This window comes from Vulpes lagopus, chromosome 4 (assembly GCF_018345385.1).
Source record: "Vulpes lagopus strain Blue_001 chromosome 4, ASM1834538v1, whole genome shotgun sequence".
Taxonomy (NCBI): Eukaryota; Metazoa; Chordata; class Mammalia; order Carnivora; family Canidae; genus Vulpes; species Vulpes lagopus.
Genome location: NC_054827.1, coordinates 25801551 through 25820225, shown reverse-complemented (window position 1 = coordinate 25820225; position 18675 = coordinate 25801551). Strand labels below are relative to the sequence as shown.

General features: G+C 37.5%; 2 protein-coding genes across 2 annotated transcripts in view; one reads left to right on the top strand and one right to left on the bottom strand.

The window, feature by feature from the left end:
* The window catches only part of GTF2E2 (general transcription factor IIE subunit 2), an 84860-nt gene that overhangs the window by 17537 nt on the left and 48648 nt on the right, over positions 1-18675 (top strand). Inside the window, exon 3 of the mRNA XM_041753517.1 lies at positions 15382-15473. Within this exon, the coding sequence (XP_041609451.1) occupies positions 15382-15473 (92 nt within the window). The remainder of the gene's footprint in view (positions 1-15381; positions 15474-18675) is intronic.
* Positions 521-10316, bottom strand: SMIM18 (small integral membrane protein 18). The gene is made up of 3 exons (XM_041753518.1): positions 10243-10316; positions 1635-1690; positions 521-1247 (listed from the first exon to the last, which is right to left on the bottom strand). The coding sequence occupies exon 3, from the start codon at positions 1208-1210 to the stop codon at positions 914-916; it is 297 nt and encodes a 98-aa protein (XP_041609452.1). The 5' UTR covers positions 1211-1247; positions 1635-1690; positions 10243-10316; the 3' UTR covers positions 521-913.

Below are 18675 nucleotides of genomic sequence, written 5' to 3'. Positions count from 1 at the left end.
ATCATGCCCTGGGCCGAAGGCAGGCACCAAACTGCTGAGCCACCCAGGGATCCCATAGTTAAGTTTTATTTTGAAAATAGCCTTGCTGGGGATCCCTGGGTGGCTCAGTGGTTTAGTGCCTGCCTTTGGCCCAGGGTATGATCCTGAAGTCCCGGGATCAAGTCCCACGTCAGGCTTCCTACACGGGGCCTGCTTCTCCCTCTGCCTCTCTCTCTCTCTCTCTCTGTGTCTCTCATGAATAAATAAATAAAATCTTTAAAAAAAAAAAGAAAAAGGAAAATGGCCTTGCCCTTCTTATACCATGTGTTTCCTATTAAACAGTAAGTCAGTTTTATGAGATTTATATACAAGTATACTTACTACCTTTCTATTTTGAGACTTTTTCCCCCACACTAATCCCCACATAAAACTAAATCTTCAAAAAAATGTATAAGTTGTCCTGTAAACTAGAAAATAACTGCTTTTTAATAAGTAGGGAATTTACGTTAAGGGGAATTATTTTATTTTGTATTTAGGTAGTCCTTTTAAATAGCATTTTTATTACCAAAATACATGGAGGGTAATTTATTTTTTAGTCCACATGGTTTGTTTAGGTCAGAGTTATTTGATCTTGCTTATGTTTTCTGGCTTACCTTTTGTTGTTTACTATTGAAATCTAGGGATCTTTTATTTAGTTTTTGAATTGTCATTTTAAGTAAATTGGTAACTTATTCACATTTGTAAAGTTTTACTGTACATTTAATGAAAGGGATACACACACAGAAAGTGCATATTTGACTTGTTTTTCCCTTCGTTTAGAAATCTTTTAATCATTCAGAGTCAATTTTCATAACAACAGTTTGTCTCAGAAATTTTCCTTTTTTCTCAGTAGTTGAAAGCTGTTTCCAGAGATTTGTTCATCCTAGGTAGAGTGCTAGACCACTTCAATTTCACGTTTTCTGATGTTATCCATCATACTTCTAAGAGGGTTAGGTTCACTTTTCAAGTCTTTCACAGTTTTGTTTTTTACACAGCAGCAACAGTCAAGCACTTCATAAAGGAAAGCCAGCACCACTAAAGATACCACTGTAAATATAAATAAAAGCAGAATGACAAAGCAGGCAGTGTTCCAGTTATCATGAAAAGGGTAAATTTTTTGAACTTGAAAACCAAGGTACTGATAAACAGATGTAGTGGTTTCATTCCAGAGGCTGGAGCTTAGGGAGGCCATTCTTAGGGATTCTACTTCTCTTATTTCTCTTTTGAATCTGTACAAAGGTAGAAAATGAATAAATGTAACCAAAGTCTAAAGATTTGTCAATTCAAGTCTCAGTACAAAGGTTTGTTATTAAATTTTTATAGGTAATGTGAGTTGTTTTCTGCCAGAATTAATGCCCAAATGGTATTTTGAATTTTTTTTCTGTATCTTATGGCAGTGTACCCTATAAACTGTACTATGTATTTTTATGTGTATCATTTGCTAGACAAATAGGTAAGTTTAAGATTTCTGAACAGAAATTAACACTAATAGAAGCAGAAAAGAAGCTGAATTGGTTTACAAAAAATCTTAGTGTTTTAAGGTGGTATTCTTCACACTATCCCCCCCCCGCCCCCCCCGCAGGGCTTTTCTCATTACCTTTGTGGATCCTTCTTACCTTGTTGGCTCAGTGTATTTTTATTTCCAGTCCTTAAAACTTCGAGGACAGGTGACCTAAATCAGGAAATAGTGGCTAAGTGAAAAACCTTAGAGAAAGAAAAACTAAATACTGACAATTTTCAGAGTAAGTTCAAGTTGCCTATGAAGAGACCTTAATCTTAGGATTTTTTTTTTTGTTATGTATATGATAGTATTAACTGTTTTATATAGATGAATGGGCTATGGAGATGTTTTAAAGATTTATTTATTTATTCATCAGAGAGACAGAGAGGCAGAGACATACGCAGAGGGAGAAGGAGAAGCAGGCTCCTCACAGGGAGCCTGATGCAGGACTCGGTCCCAGATTCTGGGATCACGCCCTGACCCGAAGGCAGACGCTCAACCACTGAGCCACCCAGGCATCCCGGAGATGAATTTTTAAAAATTTTTTAAATTTTTATTTTTTTGATGAAATTTTTTAAAATAATTAATTAATTTATTTATTCATGAGAGACAGAGAGAGGCAGAGACACAGGCAGAGGGAGAAGTAGGTTCCACATAGGGAGCCCGACGTGGGACTCAATACCGGGTCTCCAGGATCACACCCCGGGCTGCAGGTGGCGCTAAACTGCTGCGCCACCGGGGCTGCCCCCAGAAATGAGTATTTTAAATCAGTATATTTATCTCAGGTATATTGATTATTATCATTCCATTTTACAAAATTAACCAGTGAGTTAAAATTTTAGTATTCTTTTTTTTTTTTTTTTAAGGATTTTATTTATTTATTCATGAGAGAGAGAGAGAGGCAGAGATACAGGCAGAGGGAGAAGGAGGTTCCATGCAGGGAGCCCAACGTGGGACTTGATCCCGGATCTCCAGAATCACACCCTGGGCTGCAGGCGGCGCTAAACTGCTGTGCCACCAGGGTTGCCCAAGTTTTAGTATTCTTGCATTAAGATTTACTCTTTTGACCTGATACTTGTTAGCCTTTAAATGAGATTGAAGATTTTATTATCATGATCTTTCAAAAATATCCTTTAAACTTAAGAAATTATAAGATGCTTTTATACTAAGAAATTTTTGGAAATAAGAGGAAGAAGTTCCACTTCCTTAATTCAATGACTGTTGTCAGTTTGCTTTATTAGATTTTCATTCATTCTTATAAATGTGTATCAAATAGTTTTCTAAATGCTGGCGATATTTGTGTGTGTATGATTCAATTAAAGGAAACTTAAAGGTAGTTGAAGAGTATGAGTATAATGAGCCACCTGGGTGGCTCAGTCAGTTGGCCATCCGACTCTTGGTTTTGGGTGGGGAGACTGAGCCCCACGTGGAGACTATGTTGAGCAAGGAGTGTGCTTGAGATTCTCTCCCTCTCAGTCTCCCTTTGCTCCTCCCCCTGCTTGCACATGCATAGTCTCACTCTCTCTAGAATAAATCTTAAAAAAAAAGTGGGGTGTTTGGGTGGTCTATCAGTTAAGCACCTCTCTCTTGATTGTGGCTCAGATATTGATTTCACGATTGTGAGATTGAGAGCCCTGCATATTGGGCTTTGTGCTCAGTGTGTAGAGTCTGCTTGGGATTTTTTCTCCCTCTGTTCCTCCTATTTGTGCTTTCTCTCTCTTCCCACAAAGTAAGTAAATAAATCTTTATAGTGCATGTTAATGAAATTGAATTTAAATTAAAATATTTAAAAATAAAAAAATGGGGGATCCCTGGGTGGCTCAATGGTTTAGCGCCGCCTTCAGCCCAGGGGTGATCCTGGAGACCTGGGATCGAGTCCCACATCAGGCTCCCTGCATGGAGCCTGCTTCTCCCTCTGCCTGTGTCTCTGCCCCTCTCTCTCTGTCTCTCATGAATAAATAAATAAAATCTTAAAAAAAAAAAATGAAGAGCTGAGAAGGCCTGAGTAGAAGCCAAATCAAAACAGAAATAAATAAATCAACCTTTAAAAGATAAGAGTATGATGAACCCTTCCCTATATGGTCAAAACATAGCTTCACTTATTAATTCATCTATACATCCACCCATTTGCTTCCACCTGTGGATTATTTTGAAGCAAATCCTAGACATCATCACTTCATCTAGACATAACTCAGTGTATATCTCATAAAAGGTAGAATTCTGTTTTTAAATATAACCACAGTATCATTTTCACACCAAACATGAAAAAGTGACTTAAGAAAATCAAAGCCATAACAGTATAATTCCTTCAATTTGTCTTCTTTATAAATGTAATTTTAAAACTTTGATGTTGGTAAGTTAATATTTTCTAAGGTTTTTGTTTTCTGTGTTATTTTTTAAGTATAAACTCTGCCCAACAATGGGGCCTGAAACTCAAAATCCTAAGACCAAGAGTCACATGCTCTACTGGTTGAGCCACCCAGGCACCCCAAAGGTTTTTGTTTTCTATCTTAAATCACATTTGCTTGGCAAGTAACTTCACCTCTCCGGATGGACTTGGTTTCTTCTTTGTATTTTGAGGGTTAAATTAATGATCTGAGGCCAGAAGTAAGGCTTAAATTCATTTTTTCTTTTTGAATTTAAGAATCCTTCAGTTTCATGGTTTGTGGTGATCCTTTATCTTGAAATGAGGGACAACAGACTAATGGACAGTAATTGAATCAATTGCTTTTATTAGTTCTGGGACATATAAAAATATATTGTCCGGAACACTGGTATGTGAGGAACTTCCCGGTATATTACAGTGTTTTCAAACTGTTTGGGGATCTAGCCTTTTAGAGTTACCCTTTTCTTTCCTAAACATTTTCTCTTCCTAGTGCATTTTTATAGAAAGAAGGGCTGCTATGTTGCATCCTTCGAGGGAGCACCATTCATGCCATTCACGTAGAATACACTGTAAGTGGTGCCCCTTCAAGTCTAATGTGGATGTCCTGATAGTCCACTTGTCCAGCTTCTGCAGTGATTCTGCCTCTGATTCTAATCACCACACACCCAAGTAGTCATGTAACCCTTAGTAACCAACTCAAATGGAGAGAATGTTAGTTCCTTTTGACCAGCCTTCATCATAGGGTAGTGATGGGTGTGTACACACATGCAAATGCCTAAAAAATATTCAGCTTTGGAACTCCTTTAAAATTTTTTAGTACAACAAAAATACGCTACTCCTGGAAGGGGTAGCACACATTGTTAGTTATTTTTACTTCAGTGTGAATGAGTTTCAGGTCCTTTTTGAGAGACCAAGCACATAGAGGAGGAGAGGAAGAATAGCATCTTGAGGAATGTGAGAACAGTGCCATTTATTATATTGGTAGAAAGCATGGAAAGAATCACTGGAGGGCGTACCTTATAATTTTACCTGGACTAACCTAGGACTTCTCCAGCATTGATGCTTAATATTCGTTAGACTTTCTGTTAAGGCTTTTCAGGTTGATTCTTTCGTTGCTTTGTTTTATAGTAATCTCTCCACCCAATATGGAGCTTGAACTCACAAGCCTGAGATCAAGAATCACATGCTCTACTGACTGAGCCAGCCATGCAGGTGCCCTAGGTTGATTCCTTTTTAAAATCTGGGGATTTCTTTCCACATTATGTCCTTTAATTTAATGTAGGGGCACCTGGATGGCTAAGTGGGTTTAGTGTCTTGACTCTTGGTTTTGGGTCAGGTCATGATACCTGGTTCTTAGGTTGTGAGATTTTGCCTCTAATGGGGCTGTGTGCTCAGTGGGGAGTCTGCTTGGGATTCTCACTACCTACCCCGTCATGTGTGCACGGGTGTGCTCTCTCTCAAGTAAATCTTAAAAATTAGTTTAATGTGCCTTATTAATTAACTTAATGTTAACTTAAAATGTCATTTCATTATTGATTTCAGAAACTTGTAATTTTATTTTCTTTACATTACGATTTTAAATAAAAATTAAAAGCTTCATTAATACTGTCTCTGTAACATATCAAACTTTTGTTTCTTTTCTCATGGTAATTGGCTATATAAATCTATAACTCATACTTCGTTGAAATTATATTGGAGTTATTACTTTTTATTTTAACTTTTTATGAGTAGGGATTTCTCATTTGTATTGACTTTAAAACTGAGGAGAAATTGTAAAGACTAAGTTTCGATTTCAAAATAAAAGTTTAAAATTACCAGAAAGTTGGTTTAAGAAACTTTGTTCTATTTATTTTTGAGGTGCAAGTGAATTAGTTAAAATTTTAACTTTATATTCTATTTATTTTTTTAAAAAGATGTATTTGAGAGAGAGTGTGCACAAGTGTGAGCATTGGGTGGGGAAGGGACAGAGGAAGAGAGAATCCCAAGGAGACTCCCCACTGACCATGGAGCCCTGTCTCCAGTCGATCCCATGACCCTGAGATCACCCAAGCTAAAACAAGGAGTCAGTGTTTAACCAACTGAGCTACCTACGTGCCCCAGTATTCTATTTATTTTTGGGAAACAAGTGAACTGTTTAAAAAATTTTCAAGCCCTCTCATGCCTCACTACCCCCCCCCCCAGAAAAAATGGAGGGAGGGAAGGGAGAAGGTGGACAGACACAAACAAAATTCAGTTATTTGAAGTTAACTTGTACCTATCAATGAACTATTCTGGTTAAAATTAGTATAGTGTATCCATACAATTGATTATTACTGTGAGATAACTGTGTAATGATACTGAAAGATTTCTAGGAGGGCAGCCTGGGTGGCTCAGTGGTTTAGTGCTGCCTTCGGCCCAGGGTGTGATCCTGGAGACCCGGGATCAAGTCCCACGTCAGGCTCCCTGCATCAAGCCTGTTTCTGTCTCTGCCTCTCTCTCTGTCTCTGTGTCTCTCATGAATAAATAAATAAAATCTTAAAAAAAAAAAAAAAAGATTTCTAGGATCTGTTAAGTGAAAAGACCCAAGACACAGGACAGTTTGTATAAGAAAGGGGGGAAATACACACCTTTTTATTTGCTGTATCTGCACAAAAGTTTTGGAAGAAGATATACAAGAAACTAATAACAATGATTACTTGTGGCGTTGGTTGGAGAGTAGAGCTGGGAAGCAGGGATCTGTGTGAGATTTCTCAAGATATATCTTGTTATATTTTAGCTTTTGAACTATTTGAATATAGTACTTACCCAAAATCCAGACTAATATATTTTATTTTATTTATTTAAGATTTTATTTATTCATGAGAGACAGAGAGAGAGAGAGAGAGAGAGAGAGGCAGAGACACAGGCAGAGGGAGAAGCAGGCTCCATGCAGGGAGCCTGACATGGGACTCTATCCCGGGTCTCCAGGATCATGCCCTGGGCTGAAGGCGGCACTAAACTGGTGAGCCACCACCCGGGCTGCCCTGGACTAATATATTTTAAAAGTATTTGTTGCCTTGGTTTTATGTATCTATTGTGTTATATATCTATTTGTGTTAAATATCTATTAAAACATTTATTGAGGTTTCTGGATTACTTCTAAAAAATTAAAACTAGAATTTTGATTAGAAACACTGTCATTTTGATTAGAAATGTTTAAGCAAAAAAAAAAGGCAAAAAAAAATGTTTAAGCAGTTTAAGGAAGAGTATATACACATGTCGTAAATGACAGTTTGGGTTGTAAATTATGACAGTTTGCCTCTTATGTGAGTGTATTGATAACTGATAAACAACTCAAAACATTCACTCTTTAGTTAGCTTCTGGGCATATCTGAAAAAAGTAAACCCTGCGATATGGAGTCATTTTGTACCTTAGATTTAACGTGATTTATTCTTTTTATGTACAGTGAGCTCTAGCAATTTTTTGTGCTAAATTAAGGGTAAAATCTAAAACTTAATTTGATGGAGTAGACACAATTAGACATGAAGATGATATTAGGATTTTCTCATATTCTAAGACTATTTTTGAAATTAAGTTGTAAGTTTCTGTCAAATACCTGCTATAAGCGTGCTTTATGAAAAAAAGACTAACTGGTAAAAAAAAAAATAGTTTGTATAACTGTTTTTGGATCACCATCCCCTTTAAACTTTCAGTACAGGGGTACCTGGGTGGCTCAGTTGGTGAAGTGTCCACCTTTGGTTCAGGTCAGGATCCTAGGATCCTGGGATCGAGCCCCTAATTGGGCACCCTGCTCAGAGCAGTCTGCTTTTCCCTCTCCTTCTGTCCTTCCCTCTCCACTCGTGCTCTCACTCTCTCACTTGTGCTCTCAAATCTTAAAAAAAAAAAAAAAAAAATTCATTACAGAAATGGGGAGTGCTAAATACCATATATATAATATATATATAATTATATATATAATTTATATTTTTTAAAAATATTTTTTTACTTATTCATGACAGAGAGAGGGGCAGAAACACAGGCAGAGGAAGAAGCAGGCTCTATGCAGATCGATGTGGGACTCGATCTCAGGTCTCCAGGATCAGGCCCTGGGCCAAAAGCAATGCCAAACCGCTGAGCCTCCTGGGCTGCCCCTATATATATATATATATTTTAAAGTTTATTTTTGATATATTCTCTTCACCTATTTTTCCTCCCATTTCAGAAGGCCCTAGTGAAATATTTATGGAGACAGAACTTAAAACTGTTTTGGGGGCAGCCTGGGTGGCTGAGCGGTTTAGCACCACCTTCAGCCCGGGCATGATCCTGGAGACTCGGGATGGAGTCCCACGTCAGGCTCCCTGCGTGGAGCCTGCTTCTCCCTCTGCCTGTGTCTCTGCCTCTCTCTCTCTCTCTCTCTCTCTCTCTCTGTCTCTCTCATGAATAAGTAAATAAAACCTTAAAAAAAAAAAAAAAACTTCTGGAACAAAAAAACTTCTGGAACCTTGAATTGTCAGATCAGAATAAAATTATGCTTTTGCTCTAATTATGGTAAAAGCCCTTGAGTTGAATTCTCTAGTGCTTTTTTTAAACACACCACTTTGAAATATGATCAATTAATGATATTGGCCTTTAAATATAGAGCAGCTCACCCAGCCCTGGAACTCTCTGAGATGCACCAAGCGTTTAGTCAGTTTGGTGAAAAAGCAATGAACCTACTACATCTGTGCTAACTCTACATATATCAGTAAGATGTAGCCTGATTATAGTGCTAATAATGGGGGTGGTAGAGGTTTTTCTGTTTAGAGTTTACCTGAAATTTCAGTTCCAAGTTAACAGTTTTATTTGACAAGGTTGTTTTTATCTGAGACTTTTTTTTGGCTCCCATACTTTGTACAGCAAGCAGGAATATTTTCTAGGTAATTAGCCTCATTGTTCTGAACCTGGAGAGCTCTAATATCTTCTTACAGCAACCTTTGGGCTTTGTAAGGTATGCTTTGGTCATGCTGACTTAATGCTGAATAAGAAATAGAAGGAATAAAAGTTTTGAAAATAATCTTTTAAAATTTAAATAGATTTATCAGCAAAGAAAAGGTCTGAAGTTGGATATTTAGGTTGATATGTCTGAGTAATACCCTGGAACTCTAGGATCTTCTACATAATGATATTTTTATGCTCAACTCTTTATAAAATTAGAAATTTGGCCAGTAGTTGTACAATTTTTAGTGGACATGAATAGTTACTCTGAGCCATGAAAGTGATCTTATTACCTGCCTTGAAAGGTACCATACCTTCTTCCCTAACCAGTTCTTCTTAAAACCTATTTTTATTTTAAAATGCAATTTATCAAAAAGACTTAATCGGTGTTTATTTTGAGGAATCAGTTGGAGAATAATTTTAACATTATATTGAAATATGGTTAGGGGATCCCTGGGTGGCTCAGCAGTTTAGTGCCTGCCTTCAACCCAGGGTGTGATCCTGGAGTCCCGGGATCCAGTCCCGCATCGGGCTCCCTGCATGGAGCCTGCTTCTCCCTCTGCCTGTGTCTCTGCCTCTCTCTCTGTCTCTCATGAATAAATAAATAAAATCTTTAAATAATATATGGTTATAGGTATTTCTGTGGCATTTAAAAAATGAAAGGCTATTTAAGAAGGTTATCATTTAATAATAGGATGACTTGTATATTACAGAAATACAGGTTTTAATATTTATAAGAAATTATTTTAGGTAAAATGTTAGGAAAGTCTGAAGTTCTACAAATGATCTCTCTGGTTATAGGATAATGCAGCCTATATAACGGTACCTTTATGGTCTTTTTATAAATCACAGTCATTAAAATTTCTCGGCATTCTTTGCATCTACACTCAAAGTCAAATAAATCGTTTTGAACTATTTTCTGTTTTTGTTAAAAAATATAACAAACTTTCCTCTAAGTAACTGCTTTTTACCAGCCAATACAATTTGCACATATAATCAGAAAGCTTTAGTCCAGGATTCGTTTTTAGTCTAGATTTTTCTTTAAGAAAAATCCTTTGTTAAGGCAGACCAATTTGCTGAAAGGAAATAGCTCAGAGAAAATAAATTAGCAAGTAACCACTTAACATTAAATGCTTATGGCTTACTCTGAGGTCTGGATATAGATCAGGTTCATAGAAAATCTCATGAATTTTCCATAAGGCACAGATGGTAAGGGTGCTTATCAAATAGCACAGGCAGTCTTCACATTTTCATAATAAAATCCTACCAAGCAGTGAAATGAATACATTGCTTTTTTTGATCTTTACAGGAACAAAGCTTTCTGCTTGGTTTTTATGGTAAAATATTTTTATATTACATCATAAGGACATGTATTACTAAATGAAAAAGATTGTATAAACCTACCTCTTGTCTGAAGGCTGCTGTTGAAGCGATGGTATCGTCTGTTTGTAATGCAGTCCAGTGCACATCCAAGATGGAGCTGTGCTTCTATTGGTTGAACCACAATGCAGCTGACAATTTCCTCTTCGTTCATTTGCATTAAGTCCTGCCACCCTTAAATGTAAATCATTCATAAACTTGAATAGAGCTGTCTGGGATATCAACTGTCACCTCTTTTTCTTGCCTTATTTTTTGTCCTTAAGCTAAATTTCTGTAAAGGAGTTTGAATTAGTAACAAACTGATGATTCCTTAGTGTTTAATGGTAAGATTTTGGATCCTTTGGTGAATATTTCACTGCTCAGGCTAAAAGGTAGTGTCGAGAGAGGTAGTAACCTAGGAAACACAGTCCAGGTTTACCAGCTTGATACTTCCTTTAGGAAGTGGGCATAAAATCTCATAAATGATATTTTCTTTCCATACTTGTGTTGTATAAATCTTGCCCTCTGGAAGTGATTATTTCTATGTGGTGGTTTGATTTAAGAGAAATTCTAAGGGAAAAGAAGGTTTTCAGTTCTACTAGTAGGTAGAGGGTTAGTTTTGGTAGATATACTATTGACATTAAAAAGCAGTGTGTGAAATTTAAATGGTAAAAAAAAGAAAAGGTATAGCATAGGGAATATAGTTAATGTTATAATCAGGGACGCCTGGGTGGCTCAGTGGTTGAGTGTCTGCCTTTGGCTCAGGTCATGATCCCAGGGTCCTGAGATGGAGCCCTGCATCAAGCTCCCAAATGGGAGCCTGCTCCTTCCTCTGCCTATGTCTCTCCCTCTCTCTGTGTCTCTTGTGAATAAATAAATAAAATCTTAAAAAAAAAAAGTTATAATCGTGTATGATGACAGATAGCAGCTACGTTTGTGGTGAACATAGCATAGTCTATAGAGAAGTTGAATTCTGTGTTGTATACTGGAAACTAACTTAAAAAATTTTTTTTATAAAGATTTATTTGAGAGAGAGAGAGAGACAGAGGATGAGTGGGAGGGACGAAGGGAGAGGGAGAGATGATGTCAGGCAGAGCCCACACGGAGCCCGAGGGCTCCCCAACCCTGAGATCATTGATTGACCTAAGCTGAAACTAAGAATTGGCACTCAACTGACTCTGCCACTTAGGCACCCCTCAAAAAAAATTTAAAAATATTTTTTAAAATGACAGAAGAATCCTCAATGAATGTTTGAAAATAGAATATTTTTTATTCTGTCTTCTATTATTTAGAGTTGTTTGTGGTCCAAGATAACAAAATCGAGGTTTTAAATTATAAAGTGGCTATTAGAGCAACAGTAGACTGAGTAAATGCTTGCTGTGCAGACTTTATTTTATAGTTTTTTTTTTTTGTTTTTTTTTTTTTAAGACAGAGAGTGCAAGCAGGGGAGGAGCAGACGGGTAGGGAGTGGGGAAAGAATCTCAAGCTAACTCCATGCTGAACCGGGAGCCCAGTGTGTGGCTCGATCCCAGGACCCCAAGATCATGACCTTAGCCAAAATCAAGAGTCCCACACTTAACGGACTGAGCCACCCAGTCCTACCACATTATTTAAAAAAAATTACAAATTAGCATTATTGTTTCTAGGCCCATAAAAGGGGTACATAGGAATATTCTTACTACCTTCATTTATTCATTCAGCTAGTACTTACTGAGTATTTACTCTGCCTGTCATTGAGATAAATGTTCAAGACTCCATGATACCTAAAACTGCATGTAGTTCATGATTGAGCATTTGTATAGTGCCTGTCCTTAACATAGTGTCATCTGGTTTTCATAGTTTTTCCAGTTGGTTGTTTATATAGGAGTATAGGATAAACAATATTTTACTAAATTAAACAAGAAAACATTAAATCTGCGTTTATGAATTTTTATACTCTGACAAAATAGTAGCCAGTTTCAGATGAAATAGTCTGTATTATATTAAAGACTAATGATTCTTATACAGGCAGTATCACACTGTTTACAAACGAATTTGAAACTGTATTCTTGGGATCCCTGGGTGGCGCAGCGGTTTAGCGCCTGCCTTTGACCCAGGGTGTGATCCTGGAGACCCGGGATCGAATCCCACATCGGGCTCCCGGTGCATGGAGCCTGCTTCTCCCTCTGCCTATGTCTCTGCTTCTCTCTCTCTCTCTCTCTCTCTCTCTGTGACTATCATAAATAAATAAAAATTAAAAAAAAAAAAAAGAAACTGTATTCCTCTACTTAGTGCTCTCACTTTCTTTTTAGTATATGTGTTGCCGAAGCGAGCACTGCTCTCACTTTTCTTAGGTTTAAAAAGGGACAACGATACTTCCTAAGTAGGATTTTTTGGAGGGATTAAATGAGAAAATCAGATATTTAGCATGACACTTAGCAAATAATAAATGTTCAGTAAGTGTTTTATTTTATTTTATTTTTTTATTTTTTTTAATTTATGATAGTCACACAGAGAGAGAGAGAGAGGCAGAGACATAGGCAGAGGGAGAAGCAGGCTCCATGTACCGGGAGCCCGACGTGGGATTCGATTCCGGGTCTCCAGGATCGCGCCCTGGGCCAAAGGCAGGCGCCAAACCGCTACGCCACCCAGGGATCCCTAAGTGTTATTTTTTAAAAAGATTTTATTTATTCATTAGAGACACAAAAGGAGAGGCAGAGACATAGGCAGAGGGAGAAGCAAGGCTCCACCCAATGCAGGACTGCATCCCAGGACGCCAGGATCACAACCTGAGCAGAGGCAGAGGCTCAGCTACTGAGCCAGCCACCCAGGCCTCCCAGTGTTACTTTTATTTACTTATTTTAAAAATTTTTAAAATTTTTATTTTTTAAAGATATATTTATTTGTTCATGAGAGAGGCACAGACAGGCAGAGGGAGAAGCAGGCTTCCTGCAAGGAGCCCGATGGTGGGACTCTGGGATCACACCCTGTGCCAAAGGCAGACGCTCAACCACTGAGCCACCTAGGAGTCTCTTTTAGTTACTTTTATTGTTGAAATGTCCTGAACACCTTGGGAAAATGAACCATGTAGGTAGTATTTCTTAATTGAAATAATGAATATGAAAGCATACTTGTAAGGCATCCATAATATTATTTTTGGAAATATAGTAAGCTATAATGTGCCAGTTCAGGTGTTAAAATTGTAACAGTGCTTTTTGAAGGAAAATTGCATATCAAATCTCATTTTAGTCTCAAGAGAAAGCATATAGTAAAGCCTTTTCACAAACTAATCTCTAAGAAGTATTATGTTGCCATCTAAAAGCTATTCTTTTGGATCTCTGACAATTGTTACATTTGACTGCATTGTTCTAATGCATTCTTTTGTTATTACCAAGCTGGTGCCAGAGATTACTCTCCCTCACCCCCACCTTTTATTTAACCTCTTCCTTTGTGGATCAGCAGCTGCATGGGAACTTTATAATAATCTGAGTTGATGATTTGCTAATAGGATGTATACTTCTGAAATAATTTTTTTAAGATTTATTTATTTATTTGTTTGTTTATTTATTTTTAAAGATTTTATTTATTTATTTATTCATGATAGACAGAGACAGAGACATAGGCAGAGGGAGAAGCAGGCTCCATGCAGGGAGCCTGACGCGGGACTCGATCCCGGGTCTCCAGGATCACGCCCTGGGCTGAAGACTGGCGCTTAAACCGCTGAGCCACCCAGGCTGCCCTAAGATTTTATTTATTAATGAGAGACACACAGAGAGAGAGAGGCCGACTCAGGCAGAGGGAGAAGCAGGCTCCATGCAGGGAGCCTGACGTGGGACTCAGTCCTGGGACTCCAGGATCAGGCGCTGGGCTGAAGGCGGCGCTAAACCGCTAAGCCACCTGGGCTGCCCCTGAAATATTTTTCTAGTATTATGAGTTTTTTTTTTTTTAACTCTTCCTTCTTCTGACTAATAGAATGCTTTTGTTATTCATGGTAGCATTAGGATTTTTGCCTATAAAATGCAACAAAATGATACAAGTTCTGAAACAAATTATCTTCTGTACAGATTGCTCCTTGTTGGACACTCTTATCCCTTTTTAAGCATCCATGTTTATGCAGTGGAAGTGCCTATGAATTTTTTCCTTTTTTAAATGATTTTTTACACTAATCTTTAAAGTTTAATTAGTTATGATATTTCTTTTACTAATTCCCATTAGTTCCCATTTGTTTTAAGTTGTAAGGCAGAAATTGATGTAGTAGGTGATAAATGGAACTTTTTATTCCTTGTAAGTAATTGACTCATTTCTCATGGTTTAGCTTTCACAAAAGCTCTGTATTATCAGTTTGAGATTTGTATTGTCCTCTTGTTTAAAAAGCATGCCTTAATCTTGGAGATAAATCTAATGATAATTAAGGGAACACTGAAGCAAAGGTACTTAAGAAATGTATTTATCTATTTTTTTAAAGCAGGCTCCACACCCAATGTGTGGCTTGAACTCATAACCCTGAAATCGAGTTGGAATCTCCACTGACTGAGCCAGCCCGGTGCCCCCAGAAAAAAAAATGTATTTTAATACTGTGTATTTAAGTTTATTTATTCATGAGGGAGACAGAGGGAAGGGTAGAGACATAGGCAGAGGGAGAAAGAAGCAGGCACTAACAGGGAGCCTGATGCGGGACTTGATCCCAGAACTCCTAGATCATGACCTGAGGCCAAAGTAGACACTCAACCAGTGAGCCACCCAGGGGTCCCTGTTTCAGTACTTTTTTTTTTTTTTAAGATTTTTTTTTTTTTTTAAATTTGTTTATTCATAGAGACATACAGAGAGAGAGAAAGAGGCAGAGACACAGGCAGAGGGAGAAGCGGGCTTCATGCAGGGAGCCCGATGTGGGACTCGATTCTGGGTCTCCAGGATCACTCCTGGGGCCGCAGGCGGCACTAAACCGCTGCGCCACTGGGGCTGCCCTGTTTCAGTACTTTTGAATTATTTAGGCTTTATTCCTATCCATGGTGGAGAAAATTGTTAAGTTTATTATATACTTAGAGATTTGAATTTTCACCAAAGTTTAACAGGGTAGGATTCACTAGATGTAAAACTCAAAACAAGAAATACTTTACTAAGGTCAAAAATTATTTTAGCTGCTTAAAAGTCATAATCAAATCTAATATGACAATGTTATAATTGTTTTTTGGACCTCATTTTCAGATCATAGCAATGGATCATTTAACTTGAAAGCTCTATCAGGAGGCTCTGGATATAAGTTTGGCGTTCTTGCTAAGATTGTGAATTACATGAAGGTAAGTATTTTTCTTAAATAACACACATCCTATTTAACTTTTTGGCAGTGGAAGAGGATTGGGGTTTCAGGAGTAAGTTTGTATATACATGTCAAAATATATCAAATTGTGTGTTTCAGTATGTGCAGTCTGTTGTATCCCTATTAGATCTCAGTAAAACCAAAAAATACTTAGTATTTCAAGCCTTTTATGTTATATTAGCACTACAGTGAGTCACCAAAGCATGTTTAATTTATGTTAATTCAAGGATACAATTTTAGTCCACCATTTCACTTATAAATTATCCCAGGCAGTAAGTACAGTCACTTCTTAATTACTCAGTCCTTGTTGGGAAAACCAATAGGAAGAGGTGAATGATTTGCAGGCTGTTATTCTCACTATATAGTTGAGGCATATGGTGGTGATGGCTTTTCTGGATCTTTGAAGGAGAAAACTGGAAAATTACTAAGGGTCTTAGGAAAACATTGACTCACAAATGACTTAGAATTTAAGATTTGATAGAAGATTTACTATTTTTTGAAGTAAGATTTGAAATTTTGATGATATGGCATTTTGGCTTTACCAAAGTCTTTGAATAATCCTAACCTATTAAAACCTATTAGTTCATTAGTTCATTTATAGGTAAATGGCTAAATGATTTCAGATTTGTTCCCTTCTTCTGCCAAACTCATTCCTGTTTTGTTACTAGTTGTATCTTTTGAAAAAAGTCAAAATGCTGTATATGTTATTTCAAATTTCAGCTATATATTGCTTAAAATGTAAATTAAGTTTTTATGTTAGGGCTTTTTTAGTTATTTATTTATTTTTAAAAAAGATTTTATTTATTTATTCATCAGAGACACAGAGAGAGAGGCAGAGACACAGGCAGAGGGAGAAGCAGGCTCCACGCAGGGAGCCCAATGTGGGACTCGAATCTGGGTCTCCAGGATGAGGCCTTGGGGGCACTAAACCGCTGAGCCACCCGGGCTGCCCCTGTTAGGGCTTTTTTAATTTAAGAGACTTAATGTCTGGCTATGTCTGAAATCTTGTAGTTTGATTTGTAGAAGAAATCTGTTAGTTTATAATTTCCCATTATCAAGTAATACACTTTGACACATATTCCCAGTTCATTCATTCCATCCACCCATTCCCCCGTATTGTAAACAATTATTAAAACCTACTATATGCTATTTATTATAGCACTATTGGTGAGACTACTCAGAAGAGCGTTTGCCCTCGTGGCTGTTAGTCTGTTGAGGGAGATTGACATTCAAATGTCATGTTTTTGCTATGCTACTGGTACAGTCTTCACTTACTCTAGATGATCCTTAACTTTCTTTAGGACTGGCGGCACCTTGGTGGCTCAGTAGTTGAGCGTCTGCCTTCAGCTCAGGGTGTGATCCTGGGGGTCCTGGGGTTGAGTCTTGCATCAGGCTCCCCTTAGGGAGCCTGCTTCTCCCTCTGCATGTGTCTGTCTCTCATGAATAAATAAATAAAAATCTTTAAGAAAAAAAACAACCCCCCCCCCCAAAAAAAAAACCAAAAAAATCTTTCTTTAGGATTGTAATCTTTAAATTTGTGCTCAGTTATTTCCTAGAACAATTTTGAGAAATTGTGTATCCTTTTGCACATGTTTAAATGACAATTACAGTTTTTTTTTGACAATTACAGTTTTTTAGCAAAAGTTGAAATAGTGACAAAGAATGGAATTTCTGACATTGTAATATTTCAACCAAATACCTCACTCTTTTTCATTTATCTGAGGGGATCTAATAAATGCCATTATTAATTAAAAATATAAAAAATTGCTCCTGGGTGGCATAATCTGTTGGGCGACCGACTCTTGGTTTTGGCTCAGGTTGTGATCCTCAGGGTCATGGGATTGAGCCCAGCGTTGGGCTCTATGCTCAGTGTGGAGTTGGCTTAAGGCCAACTCTCCTCCTCCCCACCCCGACATGTGTGCGTGCTGTCTCTCTAGAATAAATAAATCTTAAAAATTTATATATAAATACAAACATATGTTTGGAAATTTTAATTATTTTCCTTTTGAACTTGTATGTCTGTTCTGTTACTCCTATGGCATTTTAGCCTAATGTTACATATTTTTATGCTTGAAACTATCAAACTTCTTTGCCACAGTAATATATATAAGTTGGAAATAGAACTGTTTTTCTTGTGACCATAAGCTTCTAAGTACTATCACAATTATTATTATCAGCATACAGCTGATTAGAACTCACATTAAAATTTTGATAAAATTCACTTTGTATATAATAATTACTCCACAGAGGTCCATTTTTATTTTTTTAAAAAAGATTTATTTATTTAGAGTGCATAAGCAGGGGGGAGGGGCAGAGGGAGAGAATCTTCAAGCAGACTCCCTACTGAATACAGACCCGCCCCGGGCTGAATCACCACCACACAGTGCTGATCCCACTGCCCATGAGATTATAACCTGAGCTGAAACTGAGAGCCAGATTCTTAACTCACTGAGTCACCCAGGCCCCCCAACAGATGTTCTTTTTTTTTTTTTTTTTTAAGATTTTATTTAATCATGAGAGAGAGAGAGGGGGGGGGCAGAGGGAGAAACAGGCTCCATGCAGGGAGCCCGACGTGGGACTTGATCCCAGGACTCCAGGGTCAGGCCTGGGCTGAAGGCAGGTGCTAAACTGCTGAGCCACCTGGGAATCCCCAGATGTTCATTTTTTAATGAAGTGAATGCAGTTGTCCCATCTCTTCCTTTAGAAGTTTTTATATCTGGATATACAGTGTATATTATGTACTGATGGAATGAAACAACTTTTGGTACCAACTACTGGCATTTTTAAGTTTTATAGGTAGATTTATTAAGGAATGTGCATTTAAGTTCATTCTACTGGAATTTTTGTGGTAGTAAGGAAATTAAAGATTTTTCATCAGGTGTCCATCAATTGACAGTTGTATTATGTTCTCCTTTAGTTTTGTTGAAAGTGAAAGAACAAGAACCACCTAACTTGCCAAGGATTTGTTACTTGGTCCTTGTTTTTTAGTTTCTGGGAAGTATGTCATAAAGGCTTTACCAAGACTTTGCAAATGTCTGTCAGTTCCCTCTTCTTCCTCTTTTTTTTTTTTTATATTTCATTTATTTATTCATGAGAGACACAGAGAGAGAGGCAGAGACACAGGCAGAGGGAGAAGCACGCTCCATACAGGGAGCCTCATGTGGGACTCGATCCTGGGTTTC

Excerpts from the sequence above, each read along its gene's own strand:
- SMIM18 (XM_041753518.1), bottom strand. The coding sequence starts at position 1,210 with ATGGCCTCCCTAAGCTCCAGCCTCTGGAATGAAACCACTACATCTGTT.